This window comes from Meleagris gallopavo, chromosome 3 (assembly GCF_905368555.1).
Source record: "Meleagris gallopavo chromosome 3, MGAL_WU_HG_1.1, whole genome shotgun sequence".
Taxonomy (NCBI): Eukaryota; Metazoa; Chordata; class Aves; order Galliformes; family Phasianidae; genus Meleagris; species Meleagris gallopavo.
Window position 1 is genome coordinate 60,490,064 of NC_139406.1, and position 22,316 is coordinate 60,512,379.

General features: G+C 41.6%; 1 protein-coding gene across 4 annotated transcripts in view; it reads left to right on the forward strand.

The window, feature by feature from the left end:
* Positions 1 to 22,316, forward strand: part of TRIM55 (tripartite motif containing 55) — a 36,199-nt gene that overhangs the window by 7,883 nt on the left and 6,000 nt on the right. Inside the window, exons 3-10 of one of the 4 annotated variants that reach the window (XM_010709003.4) lie at positions 91 to 256; positions 2,090 to 2,185; positions 6,097 to 6,330; positions 7,339 to 7,361; positions 7,462 to 7,586; positions 9,621 to 9,847; positions 11,871 to 12,146; positions 14,306 to 14,393. In XM_010709003.4, the coding sequence (XP_010707305.2) occupies positions 91 to 256; positions 2,090 to 2,185; positions 6,097 to 6,330; positions 7,339 to 7,361; positions 7,462 to 7,586; positions 9,621 to 9,847; positions 11,871 to 12,146; positions 14,306 to 14,393 (1,235 nt within the window). The remainder of the gene's footprint in view (positions 1 to 90; positions 257 to 2,089; positions 2,186 to 6,096; positions 6,331 to 7,338; positions 7,362 to 7,461; positions 7,587 to 9,620; positions 9,848 to 11,870; positions 12,147 to 14,305; positions 14,394 to 22,316) is intronic. The other 3 variants (XM_010709002.4, XM_010709004.4, XM_003205085.5) reach the window with 3 other exon arrangements.

Here is a 22,316-nt window from a genome sequence, read left to right on the forward strand (position 1 = left end):
TAATTGTACCCTACGTCATGTTGATACCCTCAGTATTATCATCAGAAACTTAGGAGACCAAGTTTGTTTTAAACTTACTCTCTTTTGCAGGCCTGAAAGAAAGTGTGACTTGCCAATGTGTGAAGAGCATGAAGATGAGAGAATCAATATCTATTGTTTGAACTGTGAAATACCCACCTGCTCCTTGTGCAAAGTCTTTGGTGCCCACAAAGACTGTCAGGTTGCTCCTCTCACAAATGTTTATCAGCAACAGAAGGTAAATATCTTTTTGTTTCTTACTATCTCCAGCAACTGAAGGGATCATCAACAGGAAGGTATTCCCATGAGCTTCCTGTAAGTTTCCAGAGTGGCCTGAGGGTGCCTTTTTCATTCCTGTTTGTGAGTAAAGGGCTCACACAAATCTGTTCAAACTATTTAAGAGTACAGAGAAATAAATCTATGAGAAATCACACAGAATGTTGATATGACGTCTCAATTTTTCTTAGTACAATGACTACACATTTTACACCAAGATTTAACATGAAGCTGAGGATCTCCCTTTGGGGGTTCCTAATCTCTTTTTTTCATTACTCTTAGAACAATAAGTATGATTGCCAGCACATGATGGAAAGAGAACAGACCATTACAAATCAAACTGCTATCTATCATGCACTTTTGCCTTTAAGCATCTGTTACAAAAAAGAAAAAAATAAGTGAAAAACCTCTGTCTGCAACTGAATGCAGGAATATTCAATAGTTGGTAGCACAGGAAGTACCGAACATCCTCTGCCCTTGCTGTCACCAGTAAAATATTTGTTTATTTTTAATACAGTATTAATTTAAAACCTGACTCACTGGGTTATCCTCATGAGATAAACAGCTCATTTTTCTGGAGGGCCCTGGTGGGCCAAGCAATCAGACAGACCAAGTTTGCAGTCCCAGTCTCCAACTTTGTCACATGATGTTTGTGTGTGAAAACTACAAATGAGAAGTCGCTTTAGAAAAGCATTCTTTTTGATCAAAAAAGGAGAGAGAAGGGAAGAAGTTTCTTGGATACAATCCATGCCCTCAATCACTCTCTTTCCATAGAAATTTGCAAGCAGTGGTTTCTTTCCCACTGTGCCTGTGGAATGGGGCTCTCATGCTCAAGGCTGAATGTGTAATCCAGAGGCTGAGGGATGTATGCTTCAAAGGACCCCTTACAAAGCTGGAGAGGCCATAGACATCTTTGTCTTTACAGCTAGATTACTACATCAGTATGCCAAGGGCTCCTTGTCCTCCTCTGAACCCTCAGTAAGTTCTCTAGAGAGTAGCTTCCTCCTCTAAAGACATCTCAGAGTCATCCCCATCTCCACACTTCCCTCCTCTCACTTGTGGCAGGGATTTTCCTTCTTCCTCCACGCAGAGGTCTCTGCCTCACCATTTCCAGCTCCTTTCTCCCTCCACATTTTTCCTTTCCATCACACAGCAGAGCCCTCCACCTTCCCACTGGTCTGGTCTCCGTGAGAGGGTTCCACTGTATGCCTTGTGCCTGTGACTCTGTCTCCCTTTTCTCCCCCTTTTCTTCCTTACTTTCTGAGCACAGCTGCCAGCTCCACTGCCCTCATGGCAGAACTTCCATGGTACCCGTGGTCCCTACAGGTCCATGGACCGCCTTTTCTCCAGGCCTGAGACCTACAGTCCTCAGGGAAATACCACAGTGGTGTGGCTGGATCCAGAAAATTGAATAAAACAATCTCTCAAAAGACAGAAATTCTTCTCTGTCAACAAGCCCAAATGAATGTTTGAGAGTTCTTGAAGCATAGTGCTTTAGATAAAAGCATCTATAAGAACCTCCTAGAAGAAAGTGCTTCCTCCTCTCCAAATCACAGCTTATTCTCCACTTTCAAAATGCCAGTGTTTTGATTGTTGTAGGAAAGGAAACAAACGTCAAAGCGCTCCAGTTTTCCACGGTTCTGGTGAAAAATGCAGCTAACACCTTAGTATGGCTCATTCATCACACGCTCCCCAGTTTTACATGGGCCACTCCAAAATGGGATGGTGGATGGCTGGCTTCCAGAGCCCCCAGAGTGTCTAACACCCTCTCTCCTGCTCTCTCCTCACTACCAAGTCCGAGCTGAGTGACGGCATCGCAGTCCTGGTGGGCAGCAATGACAGAGTGCAAGGGATAGTCACGCAGCTGGAGGAGACCTGCAAGACAGTTGAAGTAAGTATCATTCCTCCTCATGCAGTTATGTTAGTGTGGATTTGCAGCTTTTAAACTGGTGGTAGTGATCACTCTACTAGACCTCACTTTACCCAGGTGGGTTCCCATATCATTTTGAAAAACCTGTGGCTTTATGTAGTACCAGTTGTAGTGCCTCATCTAAAAAATGTGTCTTGCTCAGCCCCCTGCCCCTGGCACTGATCCTGTGGCTGAAGACAAAGAGTAAAAGTAATCCACATCAGCGTGTCTTGCTCAGCGTTCTTAGTTGCATGGATTACAACCCAAGTTAAAAACGGATCCAAAAAACACTGTGAGCTCTCAGTTCAGATGCTAAAGCTGTAGAAGACCAATATTAGTCTAAGATTTCACTGATTCTGGGAAGAACCTTATTCTCAGACACATGGGTAGCCACAGCATAGCTTCCAGCTATGGTTTAGTGAACTCTCTATTTGGCTATTTTGTTTCTAGTGTAGTAGTTTTTTAATACATGTGTGCAGTCCTTTAAGGAATCTTGTGTTGCTCTTGGGTGGGATGAGCTTGGGCTCTTACTGTGAATTTGTATTTTCTGGTAAAGGTCTTCCTCTGATACAGCTGGAATTAGTTTTGTGTCATTCAGTAACAGAAGTGGCCTTAATTTCTTCCAAGATGTGTGTACCAGTGAAGCAAATGTAAATTTCAGTTCTGACCAATTTGAGCATCACAGAGTAATAGGCTGAAAGCAGCTCATATGAATTGATTTAATGATCAGAGTTTGTGAAGCATCTGGTGAAAGAGTCGTATCCCTCTCAGTCCAATTAGAATTCTATTGGCACATCAGAGCTGGAGCAGAAATGGAAACTAGAGTGAAATAGAAGATAATCCAAGATGTATAGATTCTAAATGATAAGAAAAATTGATTCTATAATCTATGTACACAATTGCAGTAGGCTCCTGTTTCCTCAGAGCACAAAAAGAAGAGAAAGTGTCCAAGCTTAGTTCAGAGAACATAAAACCATTAGCCCAAATAAATGAGAGAGTGTTAGCAGCAGAGTCAGAACTTTGTAGTCAGGAAGCTTTCACACTGTAAGGATGAAATTGGCTGCTATCAGGACTTTGCAGACAGAAACAAGCCTTTCAAGTGGGTTAACTGCAGAAATTTGAATGATTCAAAAGCAAGAGCTCATACTCGTTTCAGTTGAACTAGCTGATACAGAAACAAAACTTCAATCATCATCTGAAGTATGGAGAAAACACTGTGCTAAAAATATTTTTAAAAATACAACAGTTTTGAAACTAGATTCTTCAGAATTATCCACTCAGCTTAAAGCCTAACCTTTAAACTCGGAGCCCAAAGAAAGTGCAGCCATTTTACCTTCAGATTTTCTAAGAAGCTTTTCACCTTTAAAGTCAGAGATGGAAGAAAATAGATCTTAGAGCTTACCTTGGCACTTCCATGTTATATTTCAAGCAAATCACATTTCCTACCACGCAACAGCTTTGTCTGAATTGACATCAGTTTGTCCTTGAAGTTGAAAAGCTACAGCTGGAGCTGAGAAATGCGCACACATTGAAGTAGCACTCATAATCCAGGATTGTCTCTTCCTTTACTTAAAGCTTTGCAGAGAACAATGTCTGCTCCAGCAGAAAGTACATGATCATTTTTCTTTCAGCTGGAGAAAGCAATAGCCTACTGTTCTATGTTCAGCTATTACTCCTATCCAAACCTAAAAAAAAAAAAAGCAAAACAATTTTTAAAAAAGTATCTGGTTAATAATTGTATAGCTTTTAATGGATGGAAAAGTAGACCAAGTTCACATATTATGCTGAGGGAAAAAAAAAAAAAAAGCAGAAGAAAAATAGTGGAAAATGACAAGAAATAATTAAATAGTGTTTAGCTCTGTAAAAAATAAAGAGTCAGATAATAAAGGAAAAATTACATTGATTCTTTTCAATGTTAATAGCAGTGACAAGTCAATACAGATAGTTCAGAACAAGCAGTGTTCTGCTCGTGCTCCCAGAACTCTGCACTGTTCGTGCTCAGTGACAAGGACTCCTTCCTTTCTCCTGTAGCTGTGCTTTAAAAAGCAAAAAGGCTAAGATGTTTTTAGAATGAGAAGTCATGTCTTTATTAACCTTTTTTATTACTCTGAATCTGATTAGGATAATTCCGTCAAACAGAAACTTAATATGGAAACATTTTATACAGAAAAAGAAAAACAAATATTTCAGCATTTGCTGTTAGTTTTGCATTCTAACATACAAGGTTCACAACTCTGTAATGTCTGCTGGCAGAAAATAATACGTATTAAAGCTTAGAAATAGGGAGGGACTTCTCAGGGCACTCTGTCTCTCTTCTTCCCTGAGCACTTGTCCTGTATCAGATGTCGAAGACAGCACACACCTGTCCTTAAATTAAGGTTGTTTTACAAGTGATCTGGGTGACATTTAGAGGAGGTCATTGTAGACTGAAACAGAGTCTGGAGCAAGAGGAAATGCAGGAAACAGAGGGAGAAAGAGAGGAAAGAAGTGAAAGAGGAGAGGAAGGTTTTCTGAGGTCTGAACAATAGAACAACACCCGGCTTCCTTATCCCCACCCTACAATTCATCAGTCAGAGAAGTTTCTTGGAAGTGCCAAGGACTTCCACAAGGGCAGGACTTGGGCAGGACAACCACATGAGTTTTAAGATAGGAGTGTCTGTTTAGCCAAGTCTTCCTCACTGGAATCAGAAGTGGATATTAGGGGCCATGCAACAACATCTGTATTTGTTCCTCACCCTGCAGCACATACTGTGGTGTTTGGCCACCCATCTGTCTTCAGAAGGGCTTCTCCTTTGAACAATACAGAGCAGATTATTGCCAGCTCTTAGGAAAGAGTTCTGGTTAAAAATTAAGAAAAAAGTGTGGCCAAATGCTGCAAATAATCAGTCTTACAAGCTCCAAAAGTACTGTGGGGATGTTAATAACCCTGTGCTGCCAGGATCTCAGTTTTATGCCTTCAGGGATGGAGATGAGGAATTGATTCAGCCTCAGTTCCTAGGAAAGAGATTAAAGTAACCACCCCCATCCACAACCAGGTATAACCACAATAAAGACATGCCCGTCTGTGTGCCCTGGGGCCCAGAGATGAATCAAGTACTTGGTAGACCTCAGACATTACAGATAACCTGTCCCTGCTTTCCTCTGCGTAAATCCTCCCATGCAAGTGCAGTGTGTTCTTGTTAGAGAGTGCTCAGTGAAGCAGTCATCAAACCCTTTCTAACTGAAATGCAGTGTGTTGTCTGAGAAGAAGGACAGGAAAAGTGCCTCAGAAAACGATGTGAAAATCAATGCCTGAAGGTAGGGTTGGAACCTGATTCCTCCTCCTTGTCTTTGTGCTTTTGTCACACAGCATTTTTTTGCACTACCTCTCCCTCATTCAGCGCATGGTAAATGGGATATAATGGACACCTGCTGTCAAAACAGAGTCTGAAAGGGCTGATGTAAAAATCAGGCCTAAGCAAGAAAGTTCCAGGTAGAAAAAGAAAATTCTCCAGAACTGCTTTGAGATGGATATTTCCTTTAAAAAACATTCTGTTCGTGCAAATGAACACAGCTGCTACTATGGCGATTTTTTTTTTACTTTTCCTGCAGGCTTTGAAGTATCACTACAGACATCATAAATACCTTTCACAGTTCTTTAGTGGGCTGACAAGTTATACAATAACCTGTTTGGGGGCTTTCAGTGGTTTGAAATCCAGAGTTTGAGAACAGTTTTAAAACTTTTGTTCCAATAGCTTGAACTTCGAAAATTATGAAAGTCTCCAGGGTCATTCAGAATCCTTTGCACTGCTCAAAAAGAGGAATTTCTTTGATGAAAATGCTTCCAAGTAACTGTAAAAATAGAAACTCTTTTAAGAACATAACATGTTTAACATAAACCAAATGATTCACAGGAATGCAGCAGACGACAGAAGGAGCAGCTGTGTGAAAAATTTGATTATCTCTATTCTGTACTGGAAGAAAGAAAAAATGAGATGACACAAATAATCACTAGAACCCAGGAGGAGAAACTGGAACATGTCCGCTCCCTGATGAAGAAGTATGCGGATCATTTGGAAGCTGTCTCTAAGCTGGTTGAGTCAGGAATCCAGTTCATGGAAGAACCAGAAATGGCCGTGTTTTTGCAGGTACAAAGTCTATAAGCAGAGGCAGAAGAAGAGTGATGTTTACTGAAGTACTATGTAAGCATTTCTGAATTTTAGGCACATCCAGAATTTGGTCAACTTTGAATGAATTCTCATACAAACTCATTTTAAAACTTACATCAGTGCAGACTAGGCCTCTCACAAATAGTATCCAAATGAAGGGCGAGTATTTGCCATTTGCACCAAAGTATACTATCCTGTATAAAGGCTTTGTGTTCCCAGGGGAAACAGGAATTTCAATATTTTTCTATATGTTTTTATTTTCTCACCCCTCAAATACAAAGAGAGATTTCTGTGATTTAGAGATTTCAGTTGCACAGTAACAATGAGGAACTTTCTAGGATTACATGTAGATACTGTAAGTCCAGTTTTAATGCCTTTACTTCAAAACTTCTATATTTTTATAATATGAGCTCAGAACAGACGGTTAGGAAACCATTGGTAGCCTATTCCCTGGATTCATTGGTGAAGAATTTCTGTCCTGCAGTGTTACAGTTCCTCTGTATTAAAGGCTGAAAAATTCTTTTCCAAAAGGAAAGCAAGAACAAAAAGCGTACTTTTATCAAATAATTGCTGTTGAAGAGCACAATATTCTTTCAAGACAAATAAAGTTATATGGCTCCAGATGTATGCCCTCAATAATGTTGTAAAAGATGTTGTAACGGGAGGTTGTAACAGAACAATTGCTTTTCACTACAAATGCACACACACGCACACACACACACAAAAAAAAAGCAAAAATATTTCTATTTCATTTTTGTAAATATTTTGTAAATATTTGTTGTCAGATTTTAATTAAAGTCTTCAATGAACTGAGGAGATTACTCAAGTTTAGAAGTCTGATCTCATTCACAGACTTCATTACTAATTTTTGAGATCCATATTAATGCGTCTAGAAGCAGCTAGTGTAAAAATTACATCTCAATGTATAATATATCTCAAAAAATTGAACTGTTTAAGAAGTCAGTTGTTTTCTTTTTGTTTCCACAGAATGCAAAAACATTGCTCCAAAAGTAAGTATTCAAACTTGAGACACTTGATTCTTTATAATAAATTACAGATTGCAAATTTATCTGCAAATCCAAATGCAAATAACCAATCCCTCTGTTTTAGAATTACTGAAGCATCTAAAGGATTTCAGATGGAAAAAATAGAAGATGGGTATGAAAATATGAACCAATTCACAGTGAACCTCAGTAGAGAAGAAAAGATAATAAGAGAAATTGATTTTGACAGAGGTATGTCATTTATTTCACCTAAATAGTTGTCTTAAATTGCAGTTGTATGTAATCTAAATGATGATTAAGAACACTTGAATCAGATATTTCTTTCATCCCAAGGTGTAACTGGACCATTTTGTATCCATTATAATAAAAAAATAAAGCATCACAGCTGAAAATCACATAATCTGTTTGCACCATGAATTTTACTTCTTATGTAGCCTCAAGACTTCCCTAAGAGCATGATCTTTACTCAATCTTCCCTCATGTGAAGGAATAAAAAAAATTAAGCACTTATCTCAGTCTGTGCAGTACTTTTTCCCACCCAAAGGATGCCATTATTTTATGGCTTATCTTCTATCAAAAATCATTAAAGAAATAGAATGTTTCCTACTGAAAGAAATTAGAAAAGATGTACCTTTTTAATTTGTAATAATAGAGAAAAGCAACAGAAGTGTGATGGAAATTCAGGATCGCAGTTATAGAAGGAAGCAAAGATTGTCATAATCTTTCATACATTTAACATCTTGTTGCATGATTTGTTGTGACATCATGACTAAACATACGTCATAGCTCTATGAGCCCAATGCAAAGTTGCAATTCTGCATTTATCAAGGTAGCCTGAAATCTACGCTCACCTATGCTTTACTTTACAGAGTAAGCCACAAGAAATTAATGGATACAAATGCTTCAAAAAAGCAGATCTCTCCTATTAAAAGGCCTCATCTCTTCTACTAATGATCATCTGGATATCTCTAATTCTGTGGCTAGTGCTGGGTTATGTTAATACATTTACATTTACCTCTACTACAGTTAAATCCTATAGACTGTAAATCCTGAGACTCAGTGAAATGGCACCCATCACTTGCTCCCACGCCACAACTTACACTAACTTCAGTGTGTGTGGCTGGTCCCAATAAGAGCACCTGTATGGGATGGGATGAGATCCATGAACTAGCTTTACTTGGCACGGGAGACATAGCATAGCGGGATAGCAGCCATGGCCACCAGTCAGCAGCACAGCAGGTGTCATCTCGCAGAGCCATGAACCTCCAGGGATTTATGCTGTGAGGGACAGTCCCTGAGTATAACCTCACGCCCTGTTTGTCCCTGTGATCAGCCACAGCTGCCACGTCCCTGCCATCCATGTGTGTCTGCCAAGATCATGACCTCGTGCTCTCTGCCATGTGATAGAGAATGTGACACCCACCTCTTGGGGACAAGGCGTTAGTAAGGCCCTTGGGAATCAGGACTTCAGACCTGCTGCAGTCAATCAGGTCATCTGCTTCTAAAGGATGTGGAAGTAGAGATTCAGGAGTGTTGTTTGCAGTTGTATTTCTGCAATACAAGAGTGTTATTTGATTTGCAGATCTACATTGCTTATACAGGTTCAGGCAGAACCACAAGCTGTGCAAAATGCATAGCCAATTTGTGGGCTAATGCATCTATCTCAGATTATTATACTCTGAAGTACCGGGATGTCTCTGAGCAGCACCCTGTGTTTGTGAGGATGAATAACATGATTATGCAAAACCAAACACATTGTTAGAGAGCTGTCTCTGGAAAAGAGCCCAACCACAAACGCTGACAGTAGGCTGTGTCGTAGGATGTAAAACCATGATTTGACAAAGTTTAACAGCCTGGTTTTAGGGAAGTTGGTATCCTAAACCTCCACAGTTTACAAAGCAATGGGTTGCTCTGGGTTTAAGACTTTAAAACATGTATGTGGAATGTGCTTCCCACTGCAAGGCTCTGCGGCAGTGCCCCATGCAGGCTCCTCACTTCTGCCAGGGAGGTGGATGAGCAGCAGCTTTGCTGTGCAGCTGTAAATAGCTTTATCATTACACAGGGTAGCCATTGTCAAGGCATTGAAGGCCAAATTGGACGGGGCCCTGGACATTCTGAACTAGTTGGTTGGCAACCCTGTCCACGGCGAGGGAGTTGGAAATGAATGGTTTTTAAGGCCCTTTCTAAGCCAAGCCATTCTGTGGTTCCTTAATTGTGTATCTTCACGTGTTGCTCAGCCCTCTCCTTCTACATTTGTCTCATTAGAGGAGGAGGCAGAAGAGGAAGAGGAGGAGACGGTAGAAGGGGAAGATCTGGATGAAGTCCACACAGAATCATCAGGAGAGGAGGGGGAGGAAGAAGAGAAGGAGGAAGAGGAAGGAGCTGAGAGAGCAGCACAGCCATCTCAGCAGGACCCTGAACCGCAGAGTGCAGTGGGTGAGCCCCCAGCCGAACCTGTCCCAGTGCCGCTGCCCGCTACCCCGGCTGGCCAGGTAACCACCCCCATGGCCCCGCTGCCCTGCCAGCTCTGCTGAGTAGCCTGGCAGAGCCAGAGCCCCACTCCTGCAGCACCAGGGAGTCCCTGCACTGAAGAGCAAGGCTGCTTATTGCCCTTTCACACATACACGCAGCTGTACCCTGTCCTCTCAGCCTGCGTGTATATCATGTGATGGGCAAAAAATTACCTTGCTATATAAACCAGAATATATGTGGGTTACATAATATATAAATAAAAGAGATTCAATTTGGGAGTTAAACGCATTATAATGGATGTTCTGCTTGCTGCCTCCTGTGTTTTAACTCAGACTAACTGTTATAAATGAAACAGTTGATAAAATATTTATGCTAAGAGAATTTGGCATTCCCTGTGGATTCAGTGAGCTTTCCACCATTGGCTTTCAGATCATGCTTCTAATTTCTTTACTGGGAATGACGTTTACCTTCTTCTCTGCTCTGGTTGTCCTCAGGCTATCATCTAGGAGGATGCAGGTGTATCGTAGACCAAACCAAAGAGGAAGCTGCCTTTAACCTAGCAGTGATACAGTCAGGCAACAAACAGATTCAGGGTGTAAATAATTCAGGCCAACACTTTTCCTTAAGGAATGCTATTAGAATGAGACCATAATTGCTGCATATTCTAAAAGACTACTTAAAAATATTTATATTTTGTATACCAGGTTATCTGCCCATAGATACAATTAGTTAGCAAGTTCTGCTCTTATGCAGCTTTTCCGGTGGAGCTGCTGAGTGGTTAAAGGCTGCTCTGATGATATTTGAAGAGGTCAATGTGAAAACAAGAGAGCAAGTGATGAATTGTTGACTATAGCAAGCTTCCCACATAAAACAAAGAGGAAAAAAATTGCTGTAGATTCATTCTTACTTTGATTTAAAAGCACACATGAATTTGCACCAGTTGTGTAAAGATGCTTTTAAATCAGGTTTTATTGATTTGACTGCAGTTTGTCTTCTGAGGATTTGCACTGATATCACTAAACCTGTGTAGCATAACTGATATGCAAACAAAAAGTAGGTGTAAGCAAGTCTGCCCACTAATATCAAATCCATCACTTCTAAGGCTAAAATGGAAAAGGGGTGGCATGCTGCTGTAGCAATTGTAAATTCCATTATGACTTGGTCAGACATGGAGTCTGACATGGCATGTGGCACTGCAGTGCACGGGATATATGTTTCTCAGCTTTTGTCTTCTGGTGTGAGAAAGGCACAGTTGAAATGCAGTAGTTATAGCACTCTCAGTGAGCCCTGAGAACTTGGTGTGAGCAGACCACTGCAGCTCTTATAGCTGCTCCTCTTCCCAGCACAGAAGAACTGAGGTTGGCTGTTGTATTGACATGATAGTGGGACCGGGAGAATGTTTCTCTCTGGTGTCTTTATATCCTCTTTATCTGACTGCTTATATCAAGAGATTTGCTGCCAAATGCTTTGCTTCATCCAAAACCCAGCACCTACACCTACTATTTGTGCCTGGTGCCAGCCAATGGGGCTCTTAAACAGGGTATCTTATGTTTTCAGAATCGGATTGGGTTTTTATCTGTGTATGGGATGAAATGCAGTAATTAATTAAGAACCTGTAATTTGCCAGGCAGCTGTATTTCTGTACTGGCCGGCCACTGGACAGTGTATTTGAGATATGGTGCCTTCTCTTCTTGTGCCCATTGTTGTTGCCACATGCCTCAGTTCACTTCCAGAAGTTTATTCCTGGCATGGAAATGGATTTAAAATGAGGCTCAAGCATAGATTAAGGAACCACTTGCCCCTTCCCAGCTAATTTAGCCCTTCTATTTTAGCTTTTGGTAACTTACATTCTTTGCCATATCTGTGTTATTCGAACTCTGGTTGCTTTTGCTTCATTTGATTGCAATTCTTTGAGACCCTATATTAGGACAAATGTATTCCTTGCAGAAAGGTGTAACAAACAGGGCATGCAGAGAAACCTTGGCTACGGCAGGAAGGTAACGTGGTGCACTCTGCTTCTTCTTTTTATCTGTCCTGCTTAAGGATGGGGTTGTGACACCAAGTGGTTCTCAACAGACTGCAGAGTCTGACAGTCAAGTGCCACCTGCAGCAGAAACCATCGATCCCTTGTTTTACCCTAGCTGGTATAAGGCTCAGCCACGGCCAGCAAGCAGTCCAAGCTCAGCCCCAGAGAGTGAGCTGGGGAAAGTTTCTCCGGTAACGAGTGCAAAGAAGGCAGAAGCCTCTGAAGTGCCAGCAGTGGAGGAGAGCGCACCAGGGAGTGGTAAGGAAAGTAATGCCACTGCGGAGACATCCAAGGTCAGTGCCACCGAGGTCAGCCCAGAGGGTTGTGATGCGCCGCAAGGCGGGAGCGGCAGCTGCTAAGGAAAACCTGACCTCATTTTCTTCTGCATGTTAAGAATAATCAGAGAAATATGGAAACGGCCCAGATGGTCATTTTGGCCAATCCCCTGGATTTACAGATGATTGGAGGATATGACAGGCTGTTTGTCAGCTGCAGAGCAGCATGCCAGCAGTTGTTTGTGCTTAGCTGCCAATGGACCTAATCGGAGTGGCTTATGCACGAGCTGCCAGAAGAGCTATGATGGCTCTGCCCATAGATGCTTGCATGTGTTAGTAGCTGACAAATCCCATGCACAAGATTACTCTTGTCACCTGTTGGAAGCCTATGTGCATCTTGTGTACACCAGCGGATAAGCAGCTGTGGCTTGGCTTTGCCTTTTGCAGCTTGGTGGCTGCAGGTGGGGTGTACAGCTTTTCCCTGCAAACACTAAATGCCTTCTTGTGTGCTTGAATGGCTCTCAGTAAGCTGTATGATTTACTGGGTTCAGGTCTATTGCAGGGGGTTTCCTCTGTGAGTTCTTGTGACTTGATTAAAGGAGAGCATGATGGTAATATATTCTAGTTCTGTGTTGGACCGCCAGCAGCATGATGAGATAACAGAGATTAATGTGTTGGGCTATGAGAGGTTGTTTCCCTTAAAAGAACAATATTAGAGTGGGGATAACCTGAATTTGAACATTATTTCTTCTGCATTTGTGTGTAAACGTCTAATGAGTCAAAGACTCAAGAACCAGAGCTGAGGGGGCTGCATGGGAAGCATTTGCACATCACACCTGCTCCTGCTCTAGTGGGATGACCAGCCCATCAGCAGCACACTAAATCAGACCGTCCCAATTTGCAGAAGTCAGATTCAAGCTGTATGGTTTAACAAAGACATTACCTGCATGTATGTGATGGTAGGAGAGTCTGTGTGTGCATGCAGAAAAGCACAAGCGGGCAGTAAATACTTCAGTGCTGTTTCATTAAATGTTAGAGTTGACCACTCAGCATACATGAACAGCCCTAAGATAATAAACCATCATGTGATGGGCAAAAAGTTAGAACTCTGTTGGCTGAAAGCTTTATGTAGTGACACTTGAATTTGGTGGAAGTATTGTCGTGACTTCAGCTGTAACAAGAGCAAAAACTGACCTACAAATTCCAGTAGCTATTTTTCAAAGTCAGGTTTTGATATATAAAAAATACACATTTAAAAATTATCAAATCACAATGACCTTATCTTCTTAAGTATATTCCAAATGATCTGGCAAAAGAAGGTAAATTCACAATTTGCTGGTGCTGTTTCTTCTTATCAGTTCCACAAATGAACAGGATCACAAACTTCAGCAGAGACAGGTGAAGTCCTTACTGGATAATTACCCAGAGTGTTGTCTGACTCTGGTACTCTTCTTTGGGTCCAGATTTACCAGCAGGAAGTAAAGGAACAAAACTAGTGCTTGGTATGGCCAACTTTCTGGAAAAGGGTTGCTGTGGCTTTCGGTCACATGCAGCAGCAGTGCAGTATGCCCAGCTCCCCTCATGGCCAAGTACAGGGTGTGAAAACAGGCAAGTGGGAAAGATGCCAGTGCCTGTGGCTGTGTGGATTTGTGGGTGCTGTCCCTTGATATTTTCTAGGATTGTGAGTGACACTGACATTTGGGGAGAAGAATGCTGAGAATAGTGCGTGGTTCTGGGAACTGTGGAAGAACTGAAGAGGGGATTGTCCCTGGGCTGGAGGCATGGGAAAAAATGGAAAAGCAGAGGGAGCGAAAGGGTGCAGAGTGTTCTGAGGAATAGAAAGGAGTGAGCAAGCTAAGTTGGTAGCAGAGTGATACCATGGCCAGAGTCATAGATCTGAGCTGGATTGTGCATCACAAGCAAAATGGCCACTGTTCCATGTCAGTTGTCATTTTCTAGTGAACATTCACTTTGTTTCCTTCCTGAGTGTGACTTTTGCACAACCAACTCTCAAATGACAGTATTATTTATTTATTTACTGCCCTGATTGATGTTCCCTATGCCACTGTTTTTACCTCCTTACTCCAATTAAAGAGTGTTAAGGAAAAATGCTTAGTGGTAAAGACAAGTTCATGTTATGACAACACTGGTGAAGCATTCTTCTTATTTTCTCACAGGAGTTAGCATTCTGCATATCACTTTTGGCATTTCTTATCATACTACACCATCTTTGGAATCTGATTCAATACATTTATTCTTTAATGGGTAGGAAATATTTCATTTTACTGTTAACTAACAGTTCAAATAGTGTCTCTGGTGATGTTCCTCTATGGTCTTAAAGGAAGTTTTCCCCTTTTTCCCCCATCTGAAAACATCATGCTACTTCATAATTCAAACTGCCTAAGACATTTCTTCCTCGCACCTTCCAAATGCCACCCTTCAGCTTACTCCTGCATGGTTGAACATTGCATCTCCCTGGTTCAAAATGGAAAGAGAAATGTATGTCCTCCGGTTTGTGGGCTTGTATTTCAATTGCTGTTCAGCTGACCAGCAGGATGGAGACCCTGAAGTTTGACAGGAGATGTGCAGAGCCAAGCTTGTTAAATCTAACAAATGGGGAAGTAAAACATCGGGAAAGAAAGAAAGCTGAATAATTCTGCTGCTGGTACTTGCGCTGTGAGCAATCTGTCCCCTCCTGGCAGCAGAGCCCAGGCTATCCCCTTGGAGCACTGCTGTGGGGACCTGATGCCACAGCCCATACAGTATACCTTGCAGTGGAGGACTCCTTGCCAGTTCTTTTTTTCTACAAAAAAGGCATCCAAAGCCACCTCTCCCGTGTTCCTAGGCACACAGGAGGCCTCACTCGAAGGAGAAGAAGACTTGGGCCTGCACTGATGCATGGCAGCAGGCAACAGCACCACTCAGTCTCACCAGACACACTAGATGGGACTGCTGCCCTACTGCACAGACACCTATGGCTGTGTGTGTGCTTTTAAATATCTGTGCTTTAACAACTGATATCTTGGATAGGAGCTTAAGGGCTAGAATTTGTACTCCCAGGTTTTCAGCCAACATGTCAAGGCTGGATGTGGCTCTGGGCATCCTGTTTTAGTGGTTGGTGACCCTGCCTCCGACAGGGAGGTTGAAACTAGATGATCTCTGAGGTCCTTTTCAACCCAGGCCATTCTATGATTCTATTATTCTATCATTCTATTGTTCTATGATTTATGTCATAAATAGAGGAGCTGATTCCAAAACATCAGTTCCAGGGCAGATTATGAATACTCTGACTCCTCTTCCTTTTTTTTCTTTTTTCCCAAGTAGATCTAAACTAAGGAGTCTGTTATATACTGAGGCACAGCAAAGCATGATTAGTACTTTTTTTTCCCCCCTCGTAGGAAAAGCCTTTTTCCCTTAGATTGCAGTAATTAGAGAGGAAATACCTACAAGACCAAGGACTAGGAACTTCACCTGGCAATGAAGTTGTCCTGAATACAACGAATGTAAACTGAACTTTAACTATTTCATAACTTCTCTTCTGGAGAAGTTCCTCTCTCAGAGCCAGTGTCCATGGTTTAGTTTTTCCAGCTCCAAATTCACACCCTCCTTAGGTAAGCTGTGTATTTATATTCCATTTCTGAAGTGATACGACTGATCTGCAGAGAATTCTGAGTTGCCACTCATGCATTCAATCTTATTTACTGAAGATGAAAGGCATCTAACACAAAGCAGTAGTAGTTACCTTGAGTGTTCACTCTAATGACAGAGAAATGCAGTTTTGGTCTATTATTCAATACAAAAATGATTGTTTTTCCATGCTCATTTTCTGTAATTCACTTTAAGCACTGTACAATATAACAATATGGTACAGTGCCTCTATGAGAAATGTTAGATTTCTGTTCAGATTTTACATGCAAAGATTCTGGCACTGTGACTGAAGTCCACCTCTCCTAAAAATAAAGAAAGAAAAAAAAAAAGGAGGGGAAAAATAATCTACCATCTATGCTTTATCTGCATAAGTTATGTAAAAAGATGCTCTGTCTGGTGGTAATTTGAATTTGAAAAGCATCGGACACTGTGAATCTCAATTAAATTTACGGAGCATCGTTTAATTTTCATTTATTTGTGTTTGGTTTTGAAAATTTGTTATATTATTACAAGAGGGCACAGAGCTTGTTTGTACTCCTGGGGAATCAGGCATGCAAACAGCATTATGCTCTTTTTTTCCTTTCTCTTTCTTTTTTAATTCAAAATACCTTTTGAAATTAAAAATAGACCAGTGCAGAAAGCTCTCCATTTCTACCATTTGAGACCTCTTTCTGTATAGTCTCTGGTGACAGCTTTATGATTTATTTAATCATGAAATAGAAAGGAGGTGAGGGAGAAAGACATTTTGGTCTCAGACTCTATTTGCATCAAAATGATCTGCTTCCCCACGTGCAGTGCGGTGGCTGTTCAGTCAAGTTATGTGTCTTTATCTGTCGTGTGGAGTATCGGGTCCCTGCCCTTTTCGTTTTTGTGTGATAAGCCCCTGAAAGCCAAATAACAAAACTACTGGAAATAAAAATGCTAATGACATTTAATGATGATAATAATAGTAATAGTAATATAAATCTGCAGAACTATTGTAAAAGCACTGTATACTTTATTTCCAGGCTATTTCAGCAGAAAGCCCTGATAGGGTTTTCCATGTTTTTCAGCAGCAAGAAGCCAGATCCTCACAAATTTCTTTTTTTAAGGGCACTTCACTATGAGAGATGACATTGCTGACTGTTCCCCCATAGCACAGGAGGGCTCGGGACAGAGGAGCAGAGGGTGCAGCCCGCAGGCGGTTGGCTTCCTGGGTCTGGGGAAGGGCAGCATTAGGTGATTCAGGGTGAAGGATATAGAAATCTCAGCCTTACAGAGACACTTCCCACTCCAGGGAGTGAAAAGTTAGGGGCATAGTCACCGTGGGCTGCTTCTGCAGCTAATGGAGAAAGAGAGGCATTGCCAGTGAGAGGCATCTTGCTAAGAACAGCCACTGCGCTCTTGGCACCCTCTTCACATCCATCAGCGGAGACGGAGGTGACACTGCTCCTAACCCAGGTGTCTCTGCTCAGCGTCTGATGTTAGGGGGATGTTTTGAAGCAAATCTGAGCTGCTGCAGTGACAGACAGGAGTGAAAGATTGGAAGATGGGGTGGGAACAGATCCACGCGCTGCCTTGCCTCTGTGGGGAGTCATGTAGTAGGGAGAATGACACAGGCATTAACAAGCAGCCCTCTCGGTGCACAGGAGACTTAGATCTTAGAGTCCAAACAAAAACAAGGAAGCTTAGAGATGGTGTGTGTGACAGGTAACAGGGAGGTGAAACTAGCCTTTACTGAGTCTTAAATCGTCTCCTTGTCTTCAGTCTGAGAAAACTAAGTGCTAAGTGGAATAGGGAGAAAAGTGCACATTTTGTCATTAAACTTAAGAAACTCCTTCAACAGCTTGATGTTTCAGAACTCAGATGTGTGCTTTGTGTTCATTATACCTGGAGGATGCTACCAGTGGCATGCAGGTGTGGAGGCTTTAGGCATGTGAAGAACAGTGTGTCTGTTTTATAAACACCTGTGGCACCCAGCTGCTAGAGTGGTATACCTGGAGGGGATAGAGGCCTTCAGTCTCTCATAAATCTGACTTCCAGATGTGTACTGAGTCATCCTTAGCAGTTCCTTTGGTTTCTAGGAGCCCTCAGTATCAGTCTCTTCGACAAATGCAAATGCTCAATACAGTGATGTAAGCTTGTCTTGCTGCCCAGCTTTAGGCAACCAAACTTGAAAAGCTGGCCCTAAGTTCTGCTCTTCAGTTCCTTTGTGCAGACCTCAGATAGCTGGAGAAAGCCTTGCACAGAAGAGCTCTTTCCAGGAATGTATAATCCTAAAATTGGCTTCACATTCAGAACCACTCTGTCCCTCAGTCTATAACAGAGGAATCCCAACATCAGCAGTGGTGGGCTATTGTATAATAAAACCTTCTTGTGTTATCACTGAAAGAAGGCAGCTCAAATTATTTTTGTCTGGTTAAAATACACAGGGTAGTTGATAGAAAAAATAAGGAAAAGTTTGTTCTTTTTGCCCTTATCATTTTATTTTGTAGGCCACATCTCTCATGCAGTGACATCATATAAATTTGTGAGAGTTTATAAAAGCTCTGTGTTCACTCGGGTCTGTGATTATCTGGTTTATTTCACCTCAGAGGAAGTACTGGACCCCATATTCTGTTGCTCAAAACCCCCATCAAGAGAAATGCCCATCTGAGGCACCGGAGGACTCAGGCACACACATCCAGTTTGAAAGGAAATGCAAGTTAATCATCCACAAACAATATTATAATCTAATTTCCCTTTGCTGCCAGTACAGTACAGTGCTTTAATTCCACGAGGATATAAAATATAATCAGGACTGAGCTGTTTGGGAGGAGAAATACTAATAGAGTGGCCTATGTTAATCTTGTTTTATTAGTTTTAAAATTTTCTATTACTTGCTCGCAACCTTCTGCCATCTGCCAAAATTACCACAGGGACAGTTCTCTCTGTATTCATGTATTGTAGCTCTCTTTGCCCTGCTGCTGAACGCTTCAATTTCAGCAGGTGATCCTTCATATATTTTTCCAGAGACAGCTTCAAATCACAAGTCAGAGGGTCAGTATTTAGCTACATTTTAGCCAATTGGTTGTCATGTCACTATGAAGACAATCCGGACAAAATAAGATCATTTAAAATCAAAATGCACACTGTGTTCATTGCTCATGTGCCTCTATTTCTCCATCACTCTATAAAAGGTACAGGTACCCATTTTAGTGGGGTGCTGCTCTGGGATGACTGCACAGATGCTGGTGATACACAAATAATTGTTTCATATCTACAAACTCGATCTTGCTTATCTGCTCAGGTAAGCAAGCTGAGACACTTCTAAAACCAACAGCTCCCAGAGGGGGGATGGCTTGCTTGAGAGGCCGGATTTTGGAGGAATGATACTTTTCCAACACAGCCATTCTACAGTGTATCACAGAGCAGGATGAGGAGTGAGTGTCAGCAGCAGAGACTGCTCCAAGGATAATACGCTCTCTTGAGCAATTGTACCGAGCATTATTGAAAGGTCTGGAGATACAGAGAGCAGAATTTGATTTGATATTTACCACCTAGCTCTGTGTATGCTTGAAGCCTGTCTTTGCTCAAGAAAAAACCTGGATGGTTTTCTGCCATGCCTGTACACTTAAAATATCTGCCAGATTTGACTGAAAGGAAAATGGGTCATCTATCCTCAGCGAAGCTGAGCCTTTTGCAGAAGACCCATGAACCAGTTAGCCTACAAGCCCCAGCTGAATTCTGTTTGAAGCTTCATCCTAAGTGCCTCTTAAATTTCACTTTGAGAAAGAAGTTTTCAGCCTGTGCTGAAATACAGGGCAGACCCTATATGCAAAAATCACTGTTAACATTCCAAAAAAAAATCCACCTCCGCTTTTCCATAACTTGAAGTACCGAGATGGGACTCAGGTACAGCGCTCAGGTCTGAGTCTGCTATGTAGTTGGTGGCAAATTCTGCCTGCACATTTCCATTTTGCATCTTGATTTTGCGCTTAAGGTGAGGTGGTTTTTTTTCTTTTCTTTTGCTTAGTGGACACACACAGAGAAAATCAGGGAAGTCTTGATTGCTCTTCTTTTAACACCTCTTTCCCTCACTTCTGAGAATTATCTGAGTGATTCAGAGGCAGCAGTGATGAGTCGTAAGGGCAATGCATTAAGGCCAGCTTTCAGACAACAGTTTCTCATAATTAATATGAGTGGCAAATATTTCACCTGAAGTTTTACCTTGAAGAGTCTGGCCTGCAATTTGTCTGGTGAGTCATAGGTACCATCTGATTTATGTATATTTTATTTTTCACTCCATTACTAGCAATAGGATTCAACAATGACAGCACGGACAGAGTTATTTCTCCTGTTGAAATTAATACAAAGCCAGGCTCACCTAGATGTTGTCTTTCAGCAACTAGCTCATTTAAATACTGAATTCTGCTTCCATTAAGCCTCTTCCCCAAAGCATTGCTCACTCTGTTCATTAAGACGTTTTGAAAAGAAAATAGAATGTGAACAAAAGGTATTTCTTAATCATCTTACATCGTATTATGGAAGATTTATGTCACAACAACACACGCCATCTGTTTGTACAGTGTTTGGTTAGTTGTCATCCCGTTACCCTGAGACACTTCAGACTTTCATTGCAGCTGTGAACTGAGCCACTTAAAGCAGTGGCTGTTGTCTCTGAACCCTTGGAGATGGACCAATATTTAAATAGCAATCTATCCAACTAGCCGTATGGAAAGTCCCACTAGCAGTAATTAGTAGTTAATTAGGGCTGGGCCCTTGTGTTTGAATATCCTGCCCTGCTACTTCCAGGCTTTTCTGGATGCAGGACAGGGAGGACTGGTGCGTTTGACGTGGAGATGCAGGTTGTATGGCTGTGTGTGCATCCAGAAAGAGACAGAAAAAAGGAAAGGGTCATATCACACACAGCAGTGATTCAGTCTTAGATCCCTTTTCAGGTGGTTTATACTCTTGACACCTTTACAGTAATCTTCAGGTCGTTAGGTAAGAGGCCAGTGACTAATTCAGACAACCTGCTATCCCAGATTTCCGTCCAATGGAGATAGATTGGTGCTGTGATATCCAAATCATACTCCAGATGTCCCACATAGATGTAACACCCACTTCTCCTTTCACTGAACCAAGGATGAGGATCTCACAGCCCTGGAGAATAAGTGATCTGAGTTTCTTATTGTTCTATTTCATTTAGAGAGCACCCTATAAAATCTGCCTGAACCTATCTCAGCTACGAAAGGTGGTGACTGATACATAGCCCATCTCTTCAAGCACTCCTGACTCAGCACTTCTGCACACAGAAGTGACTATTTTTCATGATGACACACTTGCTCTATTACAAAATGCCTTATTGAGGAAAGGTGGCTGTTGTTTCCTCCATCACTAATGGGAACATTTTCAATGTCTGGCACCAGATTTACTTTTTCAAATGCACTCATTTTTACATTTGCATGCAATTTTATAACTTCATCTCATAAAATAAATAGACTTCTTTTTTTTTTTTTTTAATGAAATTGGTGCTCAGATGCAGGTCATTTTGAAGCTTGGCGCTGGTGACCATTGTCTGTGGTCTGTACTCTACACCAATAATAACTGGTTCAATAACTGAGATAGAATCTGCTGTGCCATAGACTTTCTGTGTCTGTTGCACAGTGGCATCAGATGGTGGCAACCTCTTGCTTCAGCTGATGTTCTAGCTTTTTTTCCCACATATCCATCAGTGTAATTCTCTCAGAGAATATGTGTGCTGTGTCCACAGCTCACATATGCCACCACAACATGCTTACAACAACCCAACTAAGTCCATTGCTCATGATGCGAGCATAAGCAATGTTTAAATCTCCGGAGCCTGGTATGTGTCCACACCTCGCTGCTATTCTGGCTCTGTTATCTGATCCAGTGAATGGAGCTCTGGAGTGAGTCACTGTCTGAACTGGCACTGTGTCTCATCCATTGGCTTTACAAAAAATACCATTTGCAGAGGAAGAAAAAGTTTTAATTTATAACACTCCATGTTACAAAGGAAAGATGGTATAGCAGAGACAAACAGGACATTAAACCATTGCTAAATTTGTCCCTTCTCACTGAAAGTTAAGAGTGAAGTTTCTCTAACATGGAATAGATGGGTTACTATCGTAGAGAAGCTCTTCAAAGGTCTTTAGTTCATATTTAATTTGTTGATCTGAAATCATATCTACTAACTGAATGAAGAAGAATTAAAAGGAAGAGGGGAGAGGTGGTAGCCACGAGCAGCTTTCTGGCACTGATGTCCATTTATTCTGCAGCCTTTCAGGATGTTTCTTCCTTTGCTAGACTTGTTCCAGCAGGACTGGAAGTGCAGTAGAAATTAGAAATGATAGTTGGTTGGATAGCTGATCAGGAGATCCTCAAGGACTTCAACGTCAGAGGAGCAAAGAATGATGGGTGGATAAATCCAGAAAATACACTTCTGATCATGCAGCCTTAATACTCACATTTGTAATACTCCTCCTATATTGGGTTTCCTTCATTTTCCTTGATACCGCTGCAGCAATGGGTGAAACATAAGAAGTGTGTCTTATTTGT